The 24,024-nt window shown below is 42.2% G+C and overlaps 1 protein-coding gene across 1 annotated transcript in view; it reads left to right on the top strand.

Annotated features, from left to right (window-relative positions):
• LOC101804044 (uncharacterized) overlaps positions 1–11,801 on the top strand; it is a 40,282-nt gene extending 28,481 nt beyond the window's left edge. Inside the window, exons 48-63 of the mRNA XM_072027710.1 lie at positions 87–239; positions 591–717; positions 924–1,135; positions 1,852–2,014; positions 2,417–2,499; positions 3,317–3,477; positions 3,733–3,886; positions 4,262–4,449; positions 4,550–4,628; positions 5,121–5,252; positions 5,835–6,164; positions 6,505–6,614; positions 6,812–6,927; positions 7,736–7,850; positions 8,443–8,580; positions 9,885–11,801. Coding sequence (XP_071883811.1) covers positions 87–239; positions 591–717; positions 924–1,135; positions 1,852–2,014; positions 2,417–2,499; positions 3,317–3,477; positions 3,733–3,886; positions 4,262–4,449; positions 4,550–4,628; positions 5,121–5,252; positions 5,835–6,164; positions 6,505–6,614; positions 6,812–6,927; positions 7,736–7,850; positions 8,443–8,580; positions 9,885–10,073 — 2,450 coding nt within the window. The 3' untranslated portion in view covers positions 10,074–11,801. The remainder of the gene's footprint in view (positions 1–86; positions 240–590; positions 718–923; positions 1,136–1,851; positions 2,015–2,416; positions 2,500–3,316; positions 3,478–3,732; positions 3,887–4,261; positions 4,450–4,549; positions 4,629–5,120; positions 5,253–5,834; positions 6,165–6,504; positions 6,615–6,811; positions 6,928–7,735; positions 7,851–8,442; positions 8,581–9,884) is intronic.
• The last annotated feature ends 12,223 nt before the right edge of the window (positions 11,802–24,024 follow it).

Genomic DNA, 24,024 nt, shown 5'->3' with positions numbered 1-24,024 from the left:
GGCTGGGTGTTATCACATGCTGCTTGTTTTCCAGAGTTAATGCTTTCTTTTTTTTCTTCTTTTTTTTTTTCTGTTGCTTGTGGCAGGCAATTTTTCATCAGATCAAGTGCTGCAGAAAGGTTATGAAGAGCAGAGGGCTTTCTTCAAAGATACCCATGCTTTGCCCCTCGTCCCTAACCCACTGGTATGTCTGGAAGCAGGAGACACAATCCTTTTCCAGCTTCGGATCGATTTTCACAGTGAGTATTGCTTTGGTCTGTGTGCTCGTTGTGGATATATCAGCGTTCAGAGCAGTGACTGTACTTGTGGTAGTGCTGCATGTACAAGCACATCTCTTCACCTCCCAGACTGTCTTGCCTTCAAGGGATTCCTCATCGTTAGTCTAGGCTCTGCCAGTGACTCATCTGGTGTTTTTACATTTTGACTGGATTTCTGTAGGCTACAGATAATGTATTTCCTTCTGTTAGAAGAGTGTGTTTGCCGGGTAGCAAAACTGCTGGGCAGTTCAAAGGAGCTGATGCTGAGACCACCAGCAGCTCTCCTAACTGAAGTGGGTCAAAGTTGCTGACGTTGTGCTGAACTGTTCCCAGATCGCACATCCAGCCATTACCCAGTTTATCAGAAGCAGCATCTTTACAACAGCAACCCCAGCTGGGATTTTGGACCCTTCCGAAGGCTAGACCACCTCGTCCAGGAGACTCGCCTCAACATCTCCTGGTAATATCTGGTGTGACTAATTGTGCATGTGTTAGGCGCAGGATTTGAGAGTGAGTCTTTCACATAATTGCTAGGTCCTTGGCAGCGAACAGCATGTGCAAATACAGAAATCTGCTGTGTTCATGTCCGTGTACTTAACTGTCATCACTGCTGCAGGCTAAAGGACACTTAGATCAACCTGTGCCTTCCTTCTTTGTCCCTTTTAGGTTTGCCCATGTTTTCCTGGAATCTGGGACATATGTTTTCAGGGATAGGACCATTCAGGAACACTTCTTGATTGTGACTGTGAATGAAGCAAATGTGGGCTGCGGCCCCAGAAATGTGTCCTTCCAGCCCTCTTCTCTGTTCCAGCTGGCCAGACATGGGGTTCTGAAGCACCAGGAGCTGAACTTAGCTCCTAACTGGGCTGCTATCACAGGTACAGCCAAAATGCTGGGGGATTTTGAACTCTGATGCTTTGACATAACCTTCATTGTACCTGCTTGGGTGTGTTTAAACCAGCATTTCTTAAGAAATGCCATCAATCCATGGGCTGTGTCATTTTTAATCCATTTCCCCTGTCAGTTTTTCCTTCCTGAAGTTCACGGCTCTGTAGCCAAGAACCTGCTTGTGGAGGAGCAGAAGGGAGAGAGCGGGAAGGAGCAGTTATATTTCTACCCACACCCTGCTTGAAGAATTCAAGTAATTGAGGGCATTGTTTCCCTTGGCATGAAAGCAGAAAGTGTCAGTATGTTTCCATGATAAACTAAACTGAAATTAAATGCATCATTTAAGAGTTCACTAAAGGGTAACCAGAAGGGCAGTTAAGGTCTTTTCCCAAAGCCCTACCTCTCTGTAAGTGTTCTGCCTGTACCAGACTCTTGTCCTTCAGAGAGAGGACAGCAAAATGATGGAAATGAAAGCAGGAGTCTTGGTTCTCTTAACTACCTGCGTGGAAAACATTTTCTCTCCTTGCCTGTGTGTACCAGATCAGGGAGGGGAGGAGCAGAAGCCTGTGTGATGAAGATGAAACTTGCTAAATGTTGGTTTCTGTGGGAAGGAGAGCATTTAGTGGAGTGTAGAGGGAGACAGTGCTATTGACACAAACTGCTTCTTGTGTTTCTCACTTCTTGCCATCCCTTGTGGCTTCCCCAGCGGTGCTCTTTGTTCTGGGCTTCTTAACCGTGGTGCTGACAACCCTGGCTATTGTGCTTCAGCCCACTGTGCCCATCCTTAACCCCCTGAAGAGCTGGAAGCCACGGTGGAGGAGCCTGGGTGAGCCACACATCTCCCCAGAGTACGTCCTTCTCAAAGACAGGTAAGCTGCCTTCGGGTGGTAGATAAGCAACAGCTCACGCCTCAATAGTACCAAATCATGTCCTGCTGCACTTCTGCCTCCTTCAGTCCCAGGGCTGGACTCCTGGCCAGCAGCACAATAGCCTGAGTTTCTGGCTGCATGGGAAGTTTCTTGGTGTTCCCCAGCAGTGTTTCAGCTCTCTTCCAGCACAGTGCATGACAGCTCTACCGTGCCCTCTGCACTGAGTACTGTTCTAAGAACTGCCTGACCCAGGCTTCCTCTGTTTGTTTTGAACCTAGAGAAAAAAAAAAACATTCTTCTGCTTGAACTGAAGTAGTGATAGGGCAGTGTCTGATTTGACCAGGGTGAATGTGTATGTCAGACACAGAGATGCCCTTCACCAGCTTCTGTCCTTGCCTCTAGCCTGCAGTACTATCAGACGCTTGGCCCTCGTGGTTCTGGAGAAGATGCTGGCTTTGGAGAGAAAGGAGCTGCACATAAGGAAGGTGAAGTGATGTGCCAACCCCAGCTGTTTTCCCATTGCTTTCTTACCACTTGCTCCCCATTCTGTGTCTTCTGTTAGCCTGGTATGATGATTTTGATACCTTCTCACCTAGAAATATGTTCACACATGGCCACAGGCACTTTTACTGCTCTGCACTTGTATGTAGATGTTTACACACACGTCTTTTTATTTTAGGTTCACTTAATCTCTTTAGCTGGGGACTGTAACCTCCCATCATTGGAATGAATTAGTTTTTTTTTTTTTTTTTCCATTACTATGTTTTCTTTTTGCCCTCCTAGAAGGTAGGAGGGCAAGTGGCTAGCTCTGAAAAATAATTTGGACCAACATTGGGTTCAAATGATTAGTGAAGAAAAAAAAGATCTTTAACAATAATCCCCTGGACTATTTTGTTGTTTATTCTATTCTCTGAATGCATGTGATTCGTGGGCCTAAAAAGGCCTTCGATGACCTCATCTTGGCAATTTCAGGATGTTCACAGCACGTCTGGAGCCCAGTAGATGGCACTATCTAGTGGTGCTGAGAACAGTTCATGGAGAAACTACCACTCACAGCTACAAATCTGGTAGAGAAGTAGCACCCTGACAGTTTACTGGACAAGTTAGAAGTTGATAGTAACGCTCCGTCATCCTCCCCCTTACTAGGGAATGAGACCTTTCCTTATGTGTCTTGCCTATTCATGGTATTTACTCTCAGTACACAAAACACTGTTGCCTCCTATGGATAGTGAGTGCCCCTTGGGGGGTAATAGAATAGATTTGTGGCCAGTGTTCAGGCTTGAGTCTTACCTCGTGTTTCAGAAGAGTGTTTTGCAGTGAGAGATCTGGAGGATTTCAGTGTTTGCACCCTGTATGATAAGCTGGAGGATCAGAATTTGCACCTGGCATCTCAGCTGGCAAAACACAGGATGGACGTGCTGGTGTTTTACAACGGAGTCAGGCAGCAGATTCAAGGTCTCACGGTCAGTGTGAAGAAACGATTGAGGGAAGGGGAGTCTTGGAACTGTGAAACTTGTGAGATGGATGGTTCCCCTGAAGTGGGGAATGATAGGTCTTACTCCCCACTGTACCCTATTTTGATTTTATTGTACACTAATTTTTTTATTGTACCCTAGCATAAAATAGCTTGTGCTAATCTCTGTTTTGATATGAGAGCAAGAAAGTGAAATGAATGGGTTGTGAGGCTTGCAAAGTAAAACGCTATTTGTTGTAAACAGGACATGGTGCAAGCACTGGACTCTGAAGGCCGGAAAATCTTTGCCAGGCAAAGGATTTGCGGGCATAAACCTGCAGAGAGCAGCTGGGCAGCAGTGGGTGTTGAACCGTGTGATGAGCACTGTAGCAGCAACTTCCGAGCAGTAGGGCACACAGGTGAGAGAAAGGGCAGAGCAAGAGAGAAGTGGAGCGGGAAGGAAGAAACAGTGGAATGGTTAAAAAAAAAAAAAAAAAAGGCACATCTCATACGGATGAGCTTGTGTCTTCCAGTGTTGTTGTAATTCTTGAAGAGTTGACAGCCTGTTGACAGAATACAGGTCTGTCAGCTTAGGCATGGGTGAGCACAGTTACAGCACCTCCCAGAAGTCCAAGCCTAATGAGTATGGCAGTGTCTGGTCGTCTTTTTAGGAGGCATCTTGAAGCCATCTGGGGAAGTTTCAGAGAAAGGTGCCTGCTCTTGCTTTTGCTCTGGTGATGACAACTTGACAGTTCTGTAGAAGTCCAATTTAATTGCTTATTGGGTTCCATTAGGTGCACCATGGCAAGAGGTAACAGAGTTAATGAAAGCTCTGGAAATCCTTCTTGGGAGAGCTCAGCACAAGAATATCTTTGTGAAACAAGAGATGGAGCAGCAGGCCCAAGGACAGGATGCACCGGCAGTTGTACCCTCACTGGGCAGCCTGGCCAGTGAAAGTAAAGCAGAAGTAGGGGAAGGGCAGGTGAGTTGCAGGTGTCTGTTGCAGGGCCATCTCTCACCTTTCTGCAGTTTTTTTCCACCTGCCCATTTCTTTAACTCTTGGACCCTCTTTTATCCCACAGGATCATGAGCTGCTTCAGCAATATGAGCTTTTCTGTAGAAAAGGTGCTCTTTTCAGCTTCCCTGGACATGACGAACACAGTGAGTATGCCATGGTTACTCAACAAAGGTCACAATAGAAGGCTGACTCAGTGAAGCCTATGTTAAGAGAGGATCTGTATTTTGCTAACAGAACAAATGTATAATCACCTTTCCCCATTGATGCTGTTTTTACTCACACATAATTCTTTTCATTGAGGTGGATAACTGGAAAGTTCTCCGGTTTAGTAAAGCTACTTCTGCCCCCTGTTCCTTAAAAAGAGGGAACTCAAGAATCTTTCATCCCCACAGAGCCCTTTATACCTCTAGATTAAGCAACCACCTGGAGGGAAGAGATTGAGCGTCACTATACTAATTAAGTATGAGGAGGTCAGGAAAATTCTTCACCATCAGTTCTGTGACTCTCACAGCTTCCAGACAAGCATTCTCTCTGCTGAATGAAATACTCGTTTGTGGCAGCATGTTTATTGCAGTCATCCAGCCATGAAGAGCTTCTTCTAGCTTCAGGTATTAAAATTGTCCCCCCATTTTTAGATCCCCAGCTGGCTTACCTGACTGAGCTGGAGGTGGAAGGCCTGATAGCAGCTTCCCCCCTTGCCAAGACTCTGTGTGAGATCAAGCAAGCTTTGGTGAAGCTGCAACAACCTTCAGACCGTTGTAATCCAGGTAACAAAGCTTAGTCTGTATTGCAGTGTCTGCTTCCCTATAGGGGATAGAATATAAGGTTATAAGACTGGGTGGAAAGAAGTCCCTCATCCTTGCTGTCTTGGTAAAGCATTTGCACACAAACAGTATCTGCTGCTGTGCTGCTGGGCATTAGAAGGAAGTCACCAGAAGACTGATAAGCCAAACAAAGTGTTTGAATAATTCACGTGTGTAGACTGAAAAAGCCAGCTTGCTTGGCATGTGGCATCAGGGAGTTTTAAATCCTTCTGTAAGCAGAATTAGAGGAAGTTCCAAGCAGCAGGCCAGGTTTCCTCTGCCAGCCTTTTCAAAGAACTCCCCAGTAGTTACTGGCATGCTTAGGGGGCTGGGCTACCAGTGCACTCTCAGACAGTGTTGTGATGGAAAAGAAACTGTGGCTTTGGAGTCTTGCACAGGTCATGGCACAGGGCTGCTGCACAGTGAGCAGACAGCAGCGAAGGCGTGAATAAGAGTTGTGGCAGACGGCTGCCATGTGCAAGAGGACAAGATGGAGCATTCAGCTGGCTTAACATGTACCTCAACAGCTGTTTTCCTGCTTTTCAGAGAAATGTTTAAGTGACAGCTCCTCAGAAGATACGAGGAGTGCCCTCATCCCCACAGACCTGGCCAGTTTGTCACCTCACCAGTTCGTGGTGTACCGCTTTGGCTGTGCAGTGGTGCGCCTGTTAATCGGGGCCTGCTCATGCCCTGCTTTTGTACTCTCACTGGCTCACTCAGTTCCTGCCCAAAGTCCAGGCCGAGAGCTTCTCCCAAGCCCTGGGGACTGCTACTATGATGCCACCATGAAGTACCTCTACATACGTGCAGCAAGGCTGGAAGATGCAGGGGAATTTACTGCTCTCCTGCTGAACGCTGTGGCGTGGATCACAGCAGGTACAGGTGTGAAGAGGAGTGTGTAGCCTGTGGTAGAGGCAGTGTCTGGTCTTCACGTTGGTTCTGCATGTGGGAAATGACACCTTGGGTTGAGATACGTAGGTAAATAGGGGGGGTCCTGTTCCCAAAAGCAGGCAGGATTTTATGAAACCTAGGAGCATCAGTTTGGTTGTTTTTTGTTTTTTTTGTGTGTGTGTCAAAAAATGTCTGTGTCATGGATAAACAGTATACTTGTACACGTTAAGTGTGCAAGAACAGGAAGAAGGATTGCCTCTGATGTTCTGACTTAAAACAGTCTTGATGTCAACAGATATGTCCTGTTCCTTTTCCTTTGCTTTAGGTTGTCCCTCAACTGGTATCGGTCATTCCTGCTTTCTGATGGAGCTCAACAGAGCTATCATGGCTCTTGCCAATGCTTTTTTCCTGCATTCATGGGGGATAGCAGAGAAGGTAAATGTAGTGATTTCCTCTAATGGCAGCAACTATCTAACCTGCAAACCTGAAAGCCAGGAGGCAGAAGCAGTATAAAATGATTTTTTTAGGAACTGTTTTTTTTTTTTTTTTTTTTCTGGCTGAGCCTCATCATCTCTGGAATTGTGATGTTCTGTGCAATATTTGGGTGTTTGATTTTTTGTCTCCAACTTCAGCATTCTTCAGGAGGTTGCTTAGCTGTTCATTTTGACCCTCAGAAAGTGCTCAAAGAACTTGTCAGCATCAGAGTATCACCGCTCCCATGTGTCAAGGAAAAAGCCCCAGAAGAGAGGTAAAACTCATCAACAGGTTGCTGCCAGAGAAATAGAAGCATTCATACTATGTATAATGATTTACTTTGTCTTTCTAGACAGTGGATATGTTACTCTTCTGTTTTGGGTGGCAACACGTTGTTTCTGTCAAAGTCTGTGCTTCCCAACATCCTATTTTTTTCTGTTCACGATCTGGAGTCCTGAATCAGCTTTGCTGTACTGGTACAGATTCAGGATTCCATTATGAAGATCAATTTCATCATCTGGCTTTTAAGCTCTAGGAAAGTCATTGACCAGTGCCTCGGTCATTTGTTTCAAATATTCTTCAGGCATATAACTGAAGCAGAGAAATCCCTTTTGCTAATCATAGAATCATTAAATGATTTGGGTTGGAAGGGATCTTTAAAGACCTAGTCCAACTCCCCTGCCAGGTACAGGAATGCCTCATACTAGATGAGGTTTCACAAAGCCCTGTGCAACCTGATCTTGAATGCTTCTTATTTGGGCAACCTGTTCCAGTGCCTAATCAGCCTTGTGGTAAAAAACGTCTTCTAATATCAAATCTGAATCTAGCCTCTTTCAATTTGGAACCATTACCCCTTGTCCTGTCCTTATAGAATGTGGCAAAAAGCCTTTCACTGTCTAATCTACCAGACTTACTTGGAGATATAGGATGAGACCGTTCACAGTGCTATCCTGTATGTTTGCCTGCCTGCCTTTCTTCCTTCATTCATTCTTTCCATTCTTCTGAAAAAGAAATAGATAAAATATGGGCTGTACTTCTGTGATTCCTTCTTGAAATTCCTGTCATGTTTACTTCCCAATTAGGGTGTCTAATCTGGAAAAGTACCAGGCCCTTAAGCTGCAAGTGGAGACCCAGGACAGGATGGAAAATTCCCAGAAAAGTGACTACAACTGGATGTTAGATTCCTCTCCTGTTAAGGTCAGTCATTCATTTTACTAGTTTTTCTCTGACAGTCATCCATCAACATCTCTAGAACTTCCCCTGATATTTTGAGTGTGCAGGGGAAAAAAAATGAAAAATTCTTTAGTGTTTAGGAAGTTAAGAATTTGTTTTCTCTTTTAACTCTCACCCTATGCACGATGATGATAGTCATCAAAAATCTCAAATTATGTGTATTGATTTAATATAGAGTCTTTAATACAGAGAGTCAATTCAGAGAGTCTTAATTTCAGAAAAGTACGAAGTCCTTATGCTCTAGAAATTAAGTATGAACACCTAAACTTTTTAGTAATTTTTTGACAATCTTGTTCAACCTCAGTCTGACAGACACATTAAATTGATTGGCCAATGCCTGCAAAACAACAGCATCACTTCTGTGTTTCTCTATTGCTACAACTCCTGCTAAGAATTTGCATTCAGTGAGACATCTTCTTTACTCGCAGTTATGACATGACCTGTATCCTCTGAATTGGCATGCCTGTCCCCAAGACTGACTGTTCCCTGCTAAAAGATACTGCCATTGTAGAATGTGTGTTCGTTGTTTTCCATGAAGGTATTTTGTGTTCTTTAGCTGAAGGTTGCGAAACTGGAAGAGAGGCTGGATGAGCTAAATGAGGAGTTTTTTGACCTGACAGTACGGGCCTTGAGCATGAAGGAAGATGGGGAGTCGTTGGAGGAGGAACTGAGAATGCAGGAAGAGGCATTTACGGTATGAATCAGCTTTTGCTATTTAGTCTTTGACCAGCTGTAGAGCAGTGGCCACAGCAGCTCATCCTTACATAGGCACATGCCCTTGTGATTCAGCTTCATTGCATTGCAGAGGTGAAGGAAGGTGAAAAAGGCAGCAAACACGTGCTTGTGCCAATCAGTTGCGTTCCAATCTGAACCTCCATAAGCTCCAGTATCTTTATTTCAGAGTATTAGACAATGGAAGAGATTCTTTTTTTGCTTAAACATAAAGATTGTCTTTTCATGTAATTGTCCCCTTACTTAAAGTTTTTTTTGCAAGGTAAGTGGTATAACTCACATACTCCATGTCCTTACAGTGTAAGTATCAAGGTGAGCTCAGTCCACAGCTGTGGTTTCAAGCTAACGAGTGAGAAGCAACAGCTTGAATTAAATCCTGTGCTTCATCAACACAACCTGGGAATCAGGCTTCCTTTGATCTCCATGCGTGATACTGGATAAGTCCTGTAAATTCCTTGTTCATTAGTCTTTCCATTTATTTCTCAAAAGCCACTATGTAAGCCACAATGATAAGCAGATTCCTTGAGTCGTACGAAGAGTGACACAGCCTATCCTTAAGCTATGTAGTAGAAAGCAGAGGTGCTGAGAATTCAAACACTGTGTAGAATAACATGATACTGAATGAAACTGCGGTTTTTAAGAGAAAGCTGTGGAGAACAGCCATTCAGGTACAAGTCCTTTTATTTTTCTTGTGTCTTTTGGTCTCCCAGCAGGTACTTTCAAAACCACAGGGGTTTTGTTTCTTACGAACTCGTCTGTTAGAGCTTTCTGGTTCATCACAAAAGATTCAGGTGAAACCATTATAATACAGCCAAGTTCTGTGATCTTAGGGAGCAGTTTACCTGCAAGAGAATAAGAAGCCTCTTCCTTTTCATGTATACCTGTTTCTAGCAGTAAATAAAGAATTAAAATAAGCTGGATGTCTTCTGCACTGAATATTTACCTCCAGCTGTTGCTGAATTTTTAGAGTGTGATGCCTAGAGCTTGAAATTATTACTGGTGTGGCTTTGATGTAATAAGGCGTGGGTTGTTTGCAGTATTTTGAAATTCAGATACAGTGAGCTCTGTAAAGGTCAGAATGTGCAATGAGTGTGCCCTATGCAGCTCGCTACATGCTCTTGAGTCACTGCGTCAGCGTATAGTGCTGGCAGTAGATCCTGTCCCAGACCTGTCCACTGGGCCAGGTGGCCTTGGTGGTGCCTTAGCCATCCCTTGATGCTGTCCACTGAATCTACACTCTGCTTTTGTTTTGATTTTCTGTAACAGACTGCAAGCAACAAACGAGTGTGGGGAGCTCAGCAATATTCGGAGCTGTTGGATTCTTGGGCCACAAAGCGGGATGAAGCCCTGCTGCTGGAAATAAGGAAGAACTGCATTGCTCGGAGGATTGAAGAGATGGAAGCAGAACTATTTTATCTTCAGCAAAGTAAAATAGGCACCAGCCAATTTCCTTGAGGAACCTAGCTCATAAATCAATAGCTAAAGGCAGATTATGGGAACATGTTTGAATCTGTGGACAGAGTGCTTTATCTGAAATATCTTGACAGATACATACATAGTTGGAGTTGCACTTGGTCAAATATGTCATGAATAATCTATATTCTGTTTGCTTTAATTGGTTGAAGTACATTCACGCTTACCCTCAGTCATCAATAATTTTCTGGGCTTGAGAGGAAAGCTGAAGTTCTTAACGTTGTTTACTAATTTCAGAGTTTTCATTGCTAAATCAGTAAAGCAGAAAAGATGAGAGGCTGTGGGTCACTCCATCTTACCAGTGTATTCTGTACTGCCTTTTTGATCTCTGATATCAAGGATAGTTGTGAGGATCTTTTAGGTACAGTTCAGAGCAATACTTCAAAGCCTTGCCCAGCATTTCTATGCTGCCTATGCATGTTTTCAATAGAATCGTATTGATCTCAGTAAGGTCTGCTGGCAGAGACCTTGAAGGCCTTTAGAGGTGTGATGTTTGGGCAAAGTATGCTTAAATCATTCCCTGTAGTAGAGCATGCAGCAAGCTGGGTATCTGCTGGTGTCCAGTGCTCTGGGAGCTTGATCTTTAAATAGAGTATATCTTTCCTACCATTTCTAATCTTTTAGTCTGTCTTTATGATGCCAGGAGACCCTGACTGCAGAATAGGCTTTGTTTCTGAGGATTGAGATTGGACTCAGCACACCTACTGTCTCTTTCTGCACAGTATTCCTTAGCTCCAGGTGAAGCAGCATAACATAAACTTGCTCATCTGTGAGCTAGCACAATGCCTTGGCAAACCGCGTTGGTAGGCTTCAGCCAACTGTTTCCAACAGCAAAGTCTGTTCTTTTTCATTTCAGTGTTTACTGAATTGCTTATGTGTGAAGAGGTTTGTGAACCCACTCCTTCCTGGTTCCAAAACACAAACCTGTGCTTACTCATTCTGCCTTTGCATAACCACAGAGGGTATTAAGAGGGTGAGACCTAAGTGCCTGGGAGCTTATACAGAAGCTCTCAGCTTTAGTTCCATAAACTGGTGTCTCTCCTCGATCCAGAGGAACTGCCTGTTTTTTGCCCTCACCTACTCACTTTGGTGGTTCCACATTTTCTGAGCTTGCTCCCAGAAGCACAAGCTTTGTTGTAGTTCCTTTGCACCTTGGGAGAATTTAGTTATTTGCTGACACCTTGAAGGGACTTTCAGAAAATGAGAGGATTTTAGGAAGCAAAATGTACCTACATGCAACCATTACAAAACACCGTGATTGCCTTCTTCTGGGATATATAGTAATGAAAAGGCTGTCATTGCTCTCCTAATTGCTTTATTTTCAGGTTATCAGCAGATATAACAGTACGACATTGACATAAGTATCTTCAGTGACTGCTGTCTGTAATATCCACTGGAAAATACAGTACACAGGTGATAGAGTTATCTCTGTGTGCTGTGCTTCCAGCCAATATTTGTAAAAGGTATGTCGGAAGGCAGTAGCAAGTGAAATCTGACAATTTTTTTCATTGCAATAGTTTTCCAATGAAAATAATTACTTTTATTTTAGATCAGAACAAAGATGTGTATATAGGGTTTTGCTGATTTTTTTTTTCCTTTTTCCCCACTGTTGTTTTCTTAACAAGTACACTTCAGTTATAAATAAATAATTCTGTGTTTCAAATTATTTTTTTTCCACAAAATAAAAGATTATCAATGAAAAGACCAGAATTTCACACAGCGTTTTCTTTTCATGTTCTGTTGATGGTTACTGAAAGAAAGAACAAATACAAAGAGGAGTGGTGCAACCATTATTTTTCTTCTTCTTCTAAAGTATTTACTGTTGATAGCTCTTTTTCTAGTGTTCTCTGAAACCTTCTGGAAGTCAAGCTTGTCTGGAGTAGCTCTGAAGTCCCCTCACGTTTGGAAGGCTGCTGTTTCCCTGAGACTGCTGATAAGACTGACCAAGTCCAGGGTGACTTAATTTGGAATTCGAAGAAGGATCACAGGGCTGTTGTTTTTCCTTCAGTTGTTTTGACTTATGCCTCTCTTAATAGAAAATGAAAGGCCCTTTTCAGCATTCAGGGTAAAGTTTAGCTTCTCATAGAGAGCACCAAACATGGCTGTGAGTGTGAAAAGGGAGGTATGGTGAGTTCCCTGACCAGGAACCTCTCCAGCTTACAGCTGTGTGTGGCTCTGAAGCAACACCTGCTGAAACTGGGTGGTTTCTGCTGCTTTTGTCTTCCAGTGTGAAGCTTATCAAGCCTCCTAGTGTGTTAACAAAGCCAGACAATGTTCCAGTGGTGTGTGTCGCAGTTACTGAGGCCCACCTTGACTGTGCTCATTATGTAGTTAATCCTTGCTTCTCATCCAGATAGAGCTCGATACAGTGCTTTCAAATGCTGTTGGAAGAAAAGGTCCAGTGAAAACAACTAATGAGAATGTCCATCCGAAGAAAACGTCCAGTGAGGATTTCATTAGGATGTCAACGCAAATGAAATGCAGTACCAGTCCGGATCTGCTGGCAGAGTCTCTGCACATTTTCACACTCAGTGCTTAAGTACAGGCCAGTTAATTAAGCCTATTCAATTGCCAGCTACAAACATAACAATAATGAATATCCATTGAATTCTCTTAGACTGTAGCAGATGCAGGTTATTATGACCCAGCTTACCCCACAGCAAAAGAATTTTGTGCTGAACTATACAAATGAGTTTTTGCCTTGACTAAAAGCACAGGTTGTTTTAACTTGGCTGACTTAGAGTGAAAGGCAGATAACTTAAGGTACCAGAAATCGGACATCTGAAATTAAGTTGCTTTTTAAAATGGTCAAATGAAAGTTAGGATTACCTCCCTGTAGGACAGAGGTTTCCTTACAATCTCAGTCTTGACCTCCAAAAAAAACCCCAAAACTTTCTTTGAAGTTTCTGGTTTTATGCCATGCTTTTATCCCTAACAGGACATGAAGGTTCTCAAGAAGCTGTGTTTATGCCACTGTTGAAAGATCACAGCATTGTCGCTCCAAAGTTCCCGTGTTGGTGGCCTAAGGTAGGTGTTTCTGTAATGTTGTTCTCAAACCTGAGAGGAGAAAGTATTGTGTCCACTGTGTTCCTCAGGAAGGAATAAAAGCCTGAGGTAAAGAAGAATGCTTTAAATTTACGGTCAAAATGAGAAGTCTTTTCAGAAGTAAAAAACAAAACAAAAACCAAACTACAGCTAACTAGAAAAGAAAATGCTTGTTAATAGCTTTTCATTGTGAAGTACTGGAATCGTAGATGACTTGGTGTGTGCCGCAGAAGTACCAGAATGGCATTTGATCTTTTCTTACCAGCTTCTTTTTCTCTTCTCTGGAGCTAAATTGGGAAGGCGGGAAGATTTGAAAATGTCACCTACTGACCGAAAACTAGAAAATGTGGCAAGTAAACAACCCTGCTTTTGGAAGTTCCATCCACAGAAGGTAAGCCTCTGGCCTGAATGGGATTTAATACTTAGGCTGAAATACTAAATGCCTCCTTCCTATGACAAAAGAAGTCTCACTGTAGCTAGTTCATCAGTTTGAGGCCAGGAACACGCTTAATGACTTTGCCAAATGAAGCCTCGTTTCTTGCAGACACAGGGTGAATCATAGAAATTGACAGCTGCAGCCCCAGGTGTCTGCTTTCAGGGTCAGTCTTGTAATTGATTCATCTTTAACTTGGTAGTTTTAGTTCTGAAGTTGTTGAAGTATTCAATTAACGTGTCCTTAGTTGTCTCCTCTAAACTTTTACCTAACCAACTTTGTAAATAACTTTATAACTCCTCATATGGATCATATCTCCATGGGATGGACCCTGTCCCATCCGTGATGTCCTGTAATCCTGCTGATTTGCTGTGCTGAGTACTTCTTCATACCCTGCACAATGAGAAACGTACTAAACCTGCATATAACATTTAAGATAATCTTGTAAAAGTAATAAATAAACCTTTCTTCTTCAAGGTTCCTCTTAAAAAAAGGCTGTAAAATCTAATCAGTCAAAACATAACTTCCCTCTATAAAACACCCAGTGATACATTGATCTCAGAATAAAGATAAGTTTGCAAACAATTTTAAAATTGCAACACTTGATTGTGTGCAAATCTTTTGTTGCTGAAAATTCTTTGATTTAAATGAAAAGATCTCCAAAATGTATTTTTAACAGTGACCCCTAAATAAGAAAAGGGCTGTTGGGACTTTCCAGTAAGGTTCCCTACATGCTGATGATTGTACAGTGAATTCACCTGTGTCCATGTGAACACTATATGACAGTCTTCGATATATTCATTATTTGCGTCATGGAAGAAGTAGTATCTATATTTTCCACAAGGAACGCATGCTCAAAGAAAGATCCCAGTCAGACAGCAGTTTAAATGCCTTTGTAAGTAAAACAGCTCTCTGCCATTAAATCCAAAGGGGAAGGATGTGGTCAAGGATGTGGTCAACTATATTCCTCTGATTTAAATGCCTTCAGTATAGCCACTATTCTATATGTGTTATTTGTTCTGACTTCTGTTAATGCATACTTTGAATCCAGTGGGTAGCTTCTCTTCTCTATTAGATTGGCAGAAATGCGAAGACATGCTGAGATGAGACAGGAAGAATCACTACAGATCATGTTGCTGACTTGCTGCATTGTTGATGGCAATTGCCAAAGGCATGAAGCAATGGAGCTGCAAAGGCAGATTGTGCAGATACTAGGGAAGTCAAAACTAGTGTGTGCTCTGGGGTTGTGGAGATCAAAAATTTCTTTTGACACAGCATTTCTGTAAGGTAGCACTGGAGGTAGCATTTACTTCAGTGGAATGTTTCCCTGTTTTTTCTTGAACATACAGAGTTCAGTCTTAAAAGAAACCTGGCAAAACAAAAATGAGATAAAGGCAATAGTTATCCAGGGCAGCTTTTCCTTGGAAAGAAAAGAGATAACCCTGGAAAAGTAGCATGTAGACCTAGCTAACTTCATTAATAAGGCAGGATAAAATGTTTTCTTTAAGTAGGCCAGGTATCCAGCCCAGTCATTAGAAAAACTGGACAAAGCTTGAAGTGGGAAAGCAGAAACTGGGTGTTCCTTTTTGCCTGTTCCTGACCAGCAGTATTAGACCCTGAAGAAGTGGAACCATGAAAATACACTCGTATCTACCAAAAGCAACAGGCATTAATTCCCAGTCTCCCCCTCACCCATCTGTCAGCCGGTTAAGTTCTGACAAATCAAGGCCCAGAATAGCAGAAGAGATGCACTGTTCTCTGTGTGAAATCTGCTGCAGCCCATCACTCCTACACCTTTGAGCAACAAAGCAAACGGCACCGTGTTTTGTAGTTCCAAAGCTATACTAAGTGTACACCTCTGGGATTCTTGTAAGAATACCACGGGCTTGGGAGAAAAGGTGCTAGTAGGCCTATTTCTTGGAGCAAATTTGCCAAACCAAACATAGATAAAGTGAAGAATGTGGCATTTAAGAAGCTGGTGGTTTCCAGGTGCCCAGCTCTTACTGAACTTCACTGGAAGGCCCTTGTGCATAGGTCTGACTGGTTGCTCTTTTCAGCAGTGCCAGGGGAGGTATCAGCTGATACCTTGGTTGTGATGAAAAAGAGAAGTCAACATGCTGTACGAATTAAAGGCCTCTCATAACGCTGCATATTGAGGTCAGTCCCTTTTTGGCAGGTGTAAGAAATAGCATTTTCAAGAGCAGCTTGTCTGAAGCACCCAGCTCTTTTGGGTCCACAGGCTGAGCTTTCCTTTAGCTGGCAGGAAGGGCGAAACAGCAGCCCTAAGTGCAGACGCTGGGCTAGCAGCTTTCTGGAATAGAGCCGGATAATGTAGATGCCTACAAATGATACCAGGAGACAGATCAGAGGAAAAAGTGGATATTCATGGTTTGGATTTACATCATAGCACTTCTCAAGAAGCTAGAAATTGGAGCAATAAAAAGACAGGGTCCTCACTTAATATATGCTCCCATGAAGTTTAATTTACTCCACTTGCATGAAATTTTGAAATGTTTTGCTATAAATGAGGCCAGGACCTGTGGTTTTTTTTTTTTGTTGTTGTTCTTTGTTTGTTGTTTTCTCTGTCTTGTCAAAGAAGCCTTTTTTTTTTTCTCTTCAAGTGGAAAAAGTATGCTACACTAGGTGAACAGTCCTTCAACACTCTCCTGGAGAATTATTTTGAATTTAAATCTTTACAGTTATTTGATCCATAGTAAGTCCATCAGCAAATGTCCCCCATCAATGATTTACTACTCTAAACAGTTTTCCTCTAGTGTATTTACCTGTGTTTTGTAGGTCAGCAGTAACTAAGAATGAGGAAAACTTTTGTGGTGTTGTAAATCCTTTGCTTACCTTGGCTTCTCCACCCTCTGTTAGCAAACTGCACTTTCAAAATTCATAGCCAAGCTCAGAAAGGAAGTATTCATGCAGCAGAATTACTCCTGTTGAGTTTTATTCTTGTGTGATTTTTTTCTTCCTGCTACATTCACCTTCTGGTCTGGGAGGGGATTTGAGACTTGGCTGTGGAGCTCCTGGACTCAAGGAGAAACTCACCTTGTGGAAGAGGCTGATCTCAGCAGCAAGCAAGCTGGATCCAGCTGCAATCTGAACAGCAGGCTGTGCAGCCAAGCGGCTACTTACCCTTCGAGTTACTATTCATACTTCATTGGGTGGTGCTAATGGTGGTGGTGGTGGGGGGGGGCAGCTCTCCTGCACCCCATTTGACCTGCCCTGGTGTGTACCCTATAAAGAAGGTTCAGTTACAGCTGGCCAGTTGGGAACTGGGAGGAGATTTGTGCTGGGAACATTCTGTCTGTTCAGGATATAATGAACTTTCCTCCAAAGTAGCTCATGCCTGGCTATTCCAGACAAAAGTAGAGAGTAATTCAAATCCAACCTAGCACAGCTGACTTGGACCCCCTGGGAATTAAAAACAAAATTCTGTTCGTCCACAACAAGGAGAAGAGACTGGTTCTAGCCGGGGCTTTGCTGCTTCCAACATGGCAAAGTAATGGAGATAGAATGGGGAAAGCCCCATACATTTCTCAGAAAGACTGAGGTGGATGCCTGAAATGCAAATGAAGTAAGAGCATTGAGTTTCTGACCTGAGGACGTGCATATGTAAATGGAGAAAGTGCCATTTTTTTGTTTGTTTATTTATTTATTTATTTATTTTTCTGTTATAAAAACCCTATGTAGTCTTCATTTATTGTCTGTTACACTCTCATACTCCCATGGGAAATTACATTTGACAGGTACTTTGTCATTAAGCCATGCTTTTGGGGTGACTTTTTTTTTTCTTTAAATCTGCATAGGGGAAGAAGGAGGTCTTCGTGGGTTGTAGATTTGTAGTAGAACAAATATAGATTTGGTTTACTAGGAACAGTAAAGATGAAGACTTTTTTGAAGCTCCAAGGCTTTGAATAATATTCAAGGAAAGTTACTGAATTGTTCCTATTTAGGAACTAGCACCACGAGCCTGGAATAATCTAAGAGAATGACCCAGCACTGTCTGTTTTGGGTTGTCTCAGTATTCCCGTTTAAAATAATAACCTGACTCTTCTGCTAGCACTCTTTATAGCCAAGAGACTTGGCAAAAGCTTTTTCTGTCTACAAGTTGTTTTGTGCAAAATGGGTACAAAGCCTATTGCAGAATACTGAAATTCTCCAATGGAGCATGTTCTACTGATCTCACCTTATTTCAGAGTGGGATCTAAATGAAAATCTGACATCAAGGTGCTGTCCTAACTTGAGTGTTTTTTTCCCTATAAGATAGTAGAATGCTGCAGAGAATTAGCACTGTGGGCATCTTTAAAAATAGCTGCATATGTATTTTTCTTCCTCTGTCACATAATTTCAGTGTATCTCTATGGCTGCTTCCTCCTTCCAGCCTTCCTGCAGGCAAGTAGCAGAACCAAGCTCAAAACAAGCAGTTGCAAAGCACTGCTGTGAGTGGTATCTGAACTTTAACCTTCCTCCTTTCCTGACTCTCTGGCACCACGTTTACCCCCAGGAGAAATACAGGTACCTTCTTCAGGCTGTTGGGCTTTCTCCATTGGGGGAATTTCCTACACTTCGTTGTGTGAATCTTAACTACTCTCTTAATATATTATTTTGTTTTTTATTTGTGCAGAAATTCTGATGCACTGCTGAGCTGTTTCACAAAGTCCATTCATTCAGCACACTTCTGCATTATTCCGTCTATCCCTTTTCCTTCCAGGCCTTATTGATAGTCTGTGAAATGCTTTTCTACGCCCTGTTTAGGATTCACAGATCAGGACTGTTCCTGCTTAAGTGTGCACTCTTGATTTGCAGACCATTCAGACTGCCAGAGAGATCATTGAGATGTTGACGTAATGCCTGGAAAACAGGCCTGAAGAGGGGCAAGGTATGCCAGGAAGTCTACCATAAGTAAGTTTATTTGCATGATAAATATACCATTTGTGGGGTTTTTATCAGCAGTGAACCCTTCGGAGAAGTTATATAAAACTAATTCAGTTCTCTCCTTCCTTCCTGTCAGTTCTTTCGCTTGCATCCATCTCTCCTTAATTCCCTTCACTCTCCATGTCTTCATGTTTCTCTCCATTGTTCTGTATTTTTCTAATTCACTTCTTTTTTTCAGCTTCTTTTTGGAATAATCTTACTGAGTAATCCTTTCTGGCCTTTAAAATCTATGAATCATTAGCACCAGTTTGTGATAAATTTACTGATTCCCAATATTCTCTCCCTAAGACTGTAGGAGTTGAACAGTTAAGTGTCACAGACTTAACTTGAACCATTTTACTTCCTTTACTTCCCTGCTCAGCACACATGGTCTTTGAGTCTGTCAGCTGTAGCTGTGAACAATTCTTTGCTGCTCAAACCTCACCTCTTCTGACTCAGCCTGCGTGACATGGAGGGACCAGAGAGATGTCAGAGCCTGGGGCGGCTGTAGTACACAAGGGTGAGAATCTGCTGGTACCAGCAAAGAGAGAGCACGATCTACCTGTGCATGCAGACAGTCTCTCCTTCCCTGCTGGTACCAGCGCATTCTCCTTACTCAGGTTCAGGCTGGTACCAGCTTTATTTATTTATTTATTTATTTATTTATTTTTATTATTTATTTTTCTCATTTCGTACAGAATGAGATATTTTTCTCCATAGTTAAAACACCAGCTTTTACAGCTCAGGGATGCCTGGCAGTGAAAGCCTTTTAAAATATATTTCTTTGAACTATCTCCATTCTGTCCCTGTCCCATTTGCTTCAAAAAGGCCAGAAGGGACAGTAACAGGGAGTCCTCGGGTGTGCTGTTTACCAGTATACTATTGAGATCAGCCAGTCTCATATAATGCAGACTTAACAGATATATCTAGGCAAAAGAGAAGGGCAAGTGAGAGATTCTCAAGGAAAAGAGAGAAGTTGCTCACCTAGATAATTAGTTCTTGTTTGGAAGTGTATTTTCCTGTCAGCCAGGGTCTATTCTAGGTGTTGACATCTTTTCACGTATTTTCTTCGTATCGAATCTCCTGGTAGCCTGGTCCTGTAAATCCTTAGCTCAGTGCAGATGGGTAGGTATTGTACTCATTCAAGATTTTCAAAATTGTGCTGTGTATTTTCTTGCTACCAAACTGCAGATCTGTGACAGATCTTGATAGTTTTGGGGTATTTGTCTCCTTGAATTAACAAAAATGGCATATATCAATGTGTCATGTGAGGGAGAGCAGATATTCCAGAGGGATGTGGGCCTGTAAGCAATAATGCAATCTGATGAAGAAAGTCGCAAGTTTCTGAGTATGTAAAGCAAACTGAGCTACTGATCTGAACAGGACCAGCAGCAGAGATTAATGCAGCAGTATAGAAAACAACATGTGTAGGCATCAGCTGGAAGAAGCCCTGTGAAGCAGTCTTAGAGGGCTTCAGACCTGGCAAACTGACAGTATAGGAATTTGTGCTTCAGAGGCTAGGCCTGTACAGAACAATGTGGTTTTTCTTGTAGTTTCTCAGTTGCATAGCCCCAAATGTTGTCTGTTTTCCAGTTTTACAAGAGTAGTGGCTGGAGAAGTATGGAGACTATGTAGGGCTGGAACGATGGGACAAAACAGAATATGCTATATGACGGAAGAATTTGTAGGTTGGAAAAATAAATAATGCAGTCATTTGCAATACTTTTATTGTCATGACAGTTTCAGGTTAGGGCATTTCTTGCCTGCTGGCAGAAGGTGACTGGTAAAATACCATTTACTTTTCACATTGAGATTGGAACGAGATTGGGCTGAATTTTATGAACCTCTAGTGGGGTTACACTACAATGTACAAAAAGAGCCAGTGCAGACTTCCTTGGGGTGAAATTTGGAGGAACAGAGTTCTAGTAATAGTTGTGTTCTATTAGAAGTTTCAAGACCATGCAATTTGTATCATATTTATTATAAAATTACAGATTTTCTTTCTGCTTAATAAAGGACCAGCAAAATTGGAACAGACCTTGAATAGCACGGCTTTGTTGGCTTCCAAGGGAGAGATTTTACAGTAGCCAAAACCTACTTCATTCAACAGAGAAATCTGCTACTGATTTTATTATTTTTCATCTGTTTTACCTCTTCTACACCCAAAAAGTAAAGTGTGAGTTGCCTTTACTCATGACCAACACAAACTGTCTGCCCTTCCACACCTCTGCTGGGCCTAGAGAAGGTGTGTGGCCATCAGCCAGCTGCCTGTGGTGCTCTCGGGCTCAGGATGGTTTCCCTGGAAGAGCTGTGGCTTGGCAAGGCTCCTCTGGTGGCTCCCCCTCGTAAATACTCGGAGGTGAGGGACCACACTGTTCTTAAGCCCTCAAAAGGAGGCTTAGGGGAGACCTGTGCCAATTATTGCGGATTTGCTCTATGCAAATACCTGAAAGGAGTTTGCAACAAAGAGGGTGCCAGGTTTAGATCTGATATTAGGAAGAATTTCTTCACCTGATGTACACTTCACTGTACTAGGTCATGCTTTCAGCCTTGCTTGCTAAAAATGAGACTTTTCTTTCAGTTGGTTCTCAGCTGAGTGCCTTCTACTTGCCCCCTGGCTACATAGGATGCTAACAAACACTACTTTACCCTTTTTATTTGTTCCTTTCTAATGAATGCTGCATTTTTGGAGCTAACAATGATTGCTTTGGACCAAATTGACTGCCTAAATAAGGCAGCAATTACTACTGTTTTTTTCCAAAGTCCTGGGGACTTTGACCCTTATGACCATGTAATTGTTAAGCTAGCAGAGGTAAGAGCTGAACTTTCAAGGGAAGCAGTAATGCAGAATTAGGAAGTCTAGTCTTTGGATTTGCCTCCTTGGCAAAGGCATGACCTGCAGTTGCTTGAGGTCAAACAAAGTGCCCATCTGCATGGGACTCTGACTCATATTTCTGATATGTAGAAACCCCTCTCTGTAGCAGAACTGTTGCAAGCTTAGACCATTTATTTTTCTATGAAATAAACATTCTGAGATTTACAGATCCACATCATTAACATCATCAGCAGAGTTTGGTATCAGTGGATTTCTTTACTCGGGGATCACCTGGCAATTGCTTTTTTATTAAAATTTGTTAAGGTTTTGGAAAATAATCCTTGTCTGAAACAGGAACTGTGGCCCTCGAGTTGAGACTGTTTAAAGGCATTAGGATAATCTTTTCTCACAGAAGTACAGAGTCTGAGTGCTGGAAATGAGATTTCCCTGCAATAGATCAGATATTTAACTGCAGCAGGTAATGCTTTAGAAAAAGAGGGAAGTAGCTGTCTATGCAGAATATCATGCCAACATCTCCAGGCAGTGGAGAAAGAGATACGGTTGATATATAACCAACGGCAGAGCCCCAGAACTTCCTTATAAAAGACTGTGGTCTGGTTAACCCTAGCTCGAGTGCTTTCACTTGGCCTATTGGCAGGTATCGAGCAGTTAGGAATTACTGTTTTGTTTGTGATATATAATCAACTGCTACAGGTCTTGTTATTGTTTTTCAAGAAAAAGAGCAATGCATTCTGTCACTTGTTTTGGATTTTGGTTATATTTTTTCTATTAAACACTTCATTGAAAGTGTGCAGCCAGTTCCAAAAATCTGTCAGATCAAAGGAAAGTAGTCTTTTAGTCTGTTCAGAAAGCATCAGTTCCTGTTGCAATTCGTTTTCCAATGAAAGGAGCATTAGTTAAAAAACAGTGGTATTTCAGAGTAGGTTGTTAGAGAAAAGACACAGTTCTGAAGAGAATAACTGGGTTTCTTGCTGCTTTGCTATACAGATCTGCTAGAAAATTCATGTTCATCCTTAAATACAACATACTGTGCTGCTGTGAAAGATCTGGTGGGCATTCTGCTTGAAATTTGCAATAATTTTGCAGCATCGAGCCAACTAAAGTTGATTCCAGTTGAGCTTTGTTTCCTAAATAGCATGGTTAGTAATGTGAGCATGTAAAAGATGCCAAATGAGCCTTTAAGATAGCATCTTACAGGGAACAAATGGTAGCTCATGTTGCTGAATGGTAGCTCACATTGCTGTGGTGATTATGGTTCATCCAGTAAATCTGTTAGGTAGCCAGTGCTGGGGGTAAATACCTTTGCAACAAGCACTTTTGTGTTTGTTTTTCATTTATGGACTCAAATTTTACACCTGCAAATTAAAACTCTTCTGTCAGCTTAAAAATAAACTTCACAATGTGAAGTCGTAGGAAATTCAATTACTGTCTGAGCAAGAAATTGACTGTCATTATGAATGCAAACAACATTGTGTTTTCTGGTGCTGTTACCTGGAAGTCAGATGGACTGAGTGATTATGGGGTGTGTAGGGCTGCCAGAAAATATCTGCTCCCAGGGGATCTTTCACACTGGTGGGTCTGGACTCATTTGTCATTCACTGCAAAATAATTTTTTGGAAAGAGTTGGTGAAGTGATCTGGTTAAAGCAAATGTAATAAGGCATGACTTTGGAGATGGCATTTTTCCCCTGAACATCTCTAGTATCAGAAGAAATGAATGCAGCCAGCTTAACGTCATCTTGAGTGTTTTTGGCAGAGGATGGGATTGGAACAGGACATCGGGGTCTCTGTAAATCAAGAGGCCACAGGTTGTGTACTGCTAAAGACATTTCTGAGAGTTATGTCAAGGTACAAGAGTGATATCACAATCATACTCAATGAGTGTGGTGGAATTTCTTCTTATGGTTTACATATGCGTTCACAGTAATTTACTTTAATGCATCACAGTTCTCCAGTAAGGCCCCTGAGAATTTGCTACCTTGATGGAAAGCTAATCCTGAGTTCCTTGTGTGGCAGTGCTCTGGCAATAATCTATTGAATTACTTGGTTAAACAGACAATGAATGGGGTGTGTGTATCCAGCATCATTGTGATCATTTCTATTTTCAGTAAGTGTTGACACTGTAGTGAGAACAGCAGCTGTCTGCAAATGTTTGCAGGAAGAAGATTAATTTTTATGTTTTCCTTCCTCTTCTAGCAGAGATTGACATGGGCCAGCAGTGTTGTAGCGTCTGCTGAAGAGGTTCCTTGCTCTAGAGGTGATGTTGCCAGGAAAGGTAATAAAAACAATTTCCAATGTATAATTTGGCTCCATTCTTTTTTTGTTTAGAAATGTGAACCCTGCCTATGAGTTAATGGCAGTGAAGGCACTCTCTACACTGTAGCAATGCGAGTCTTCACTATATCCCTCCAGTCTTCAGTGAAATATCAACATCACAAGCTCTCTCAAACAATTCATCAGCTCTTGAATCGTGTTATGTGGTTAAAAAAGTATTGCTGAGAATTCCTGGGTAGTAATATTTTGAAAGAGGATGAGTAATCCTGCATGAGGTCCGCAGAATGGATTTACAAGGAAGGGAATGTGCTCTACATAAAGTACTCACTAGAAAGACTGCATACTACACTCAGACATTATGTGTCTCTCTGCTACTACTGCCAAAATCAGTTTTGCGTTTGAGTACATAGGGAAATTTGGACC

The sequence above is a fragment of the Anas platyrhynchos genome, chromosome 25 (genome assembly GCF_047663525.1).
Source record: "Anas platyrhynchos isolate ZD024472 breed Pekin duck chromosome 25, IASCAAS_PekinDuck_T2T, whole genome shotgun sequence".
Taxonomy (NCBI): Eukaryota; Metazoa; Chordata; class Aves; order Anseriformes; family Anatidae; genus Anas; species Anas platyrhynchos.
The sequence above is the reverse complement of the archived record's forward strand: the minus strand, read 5'-3'. Positions and strand labels throughout refer to the sequence as shown.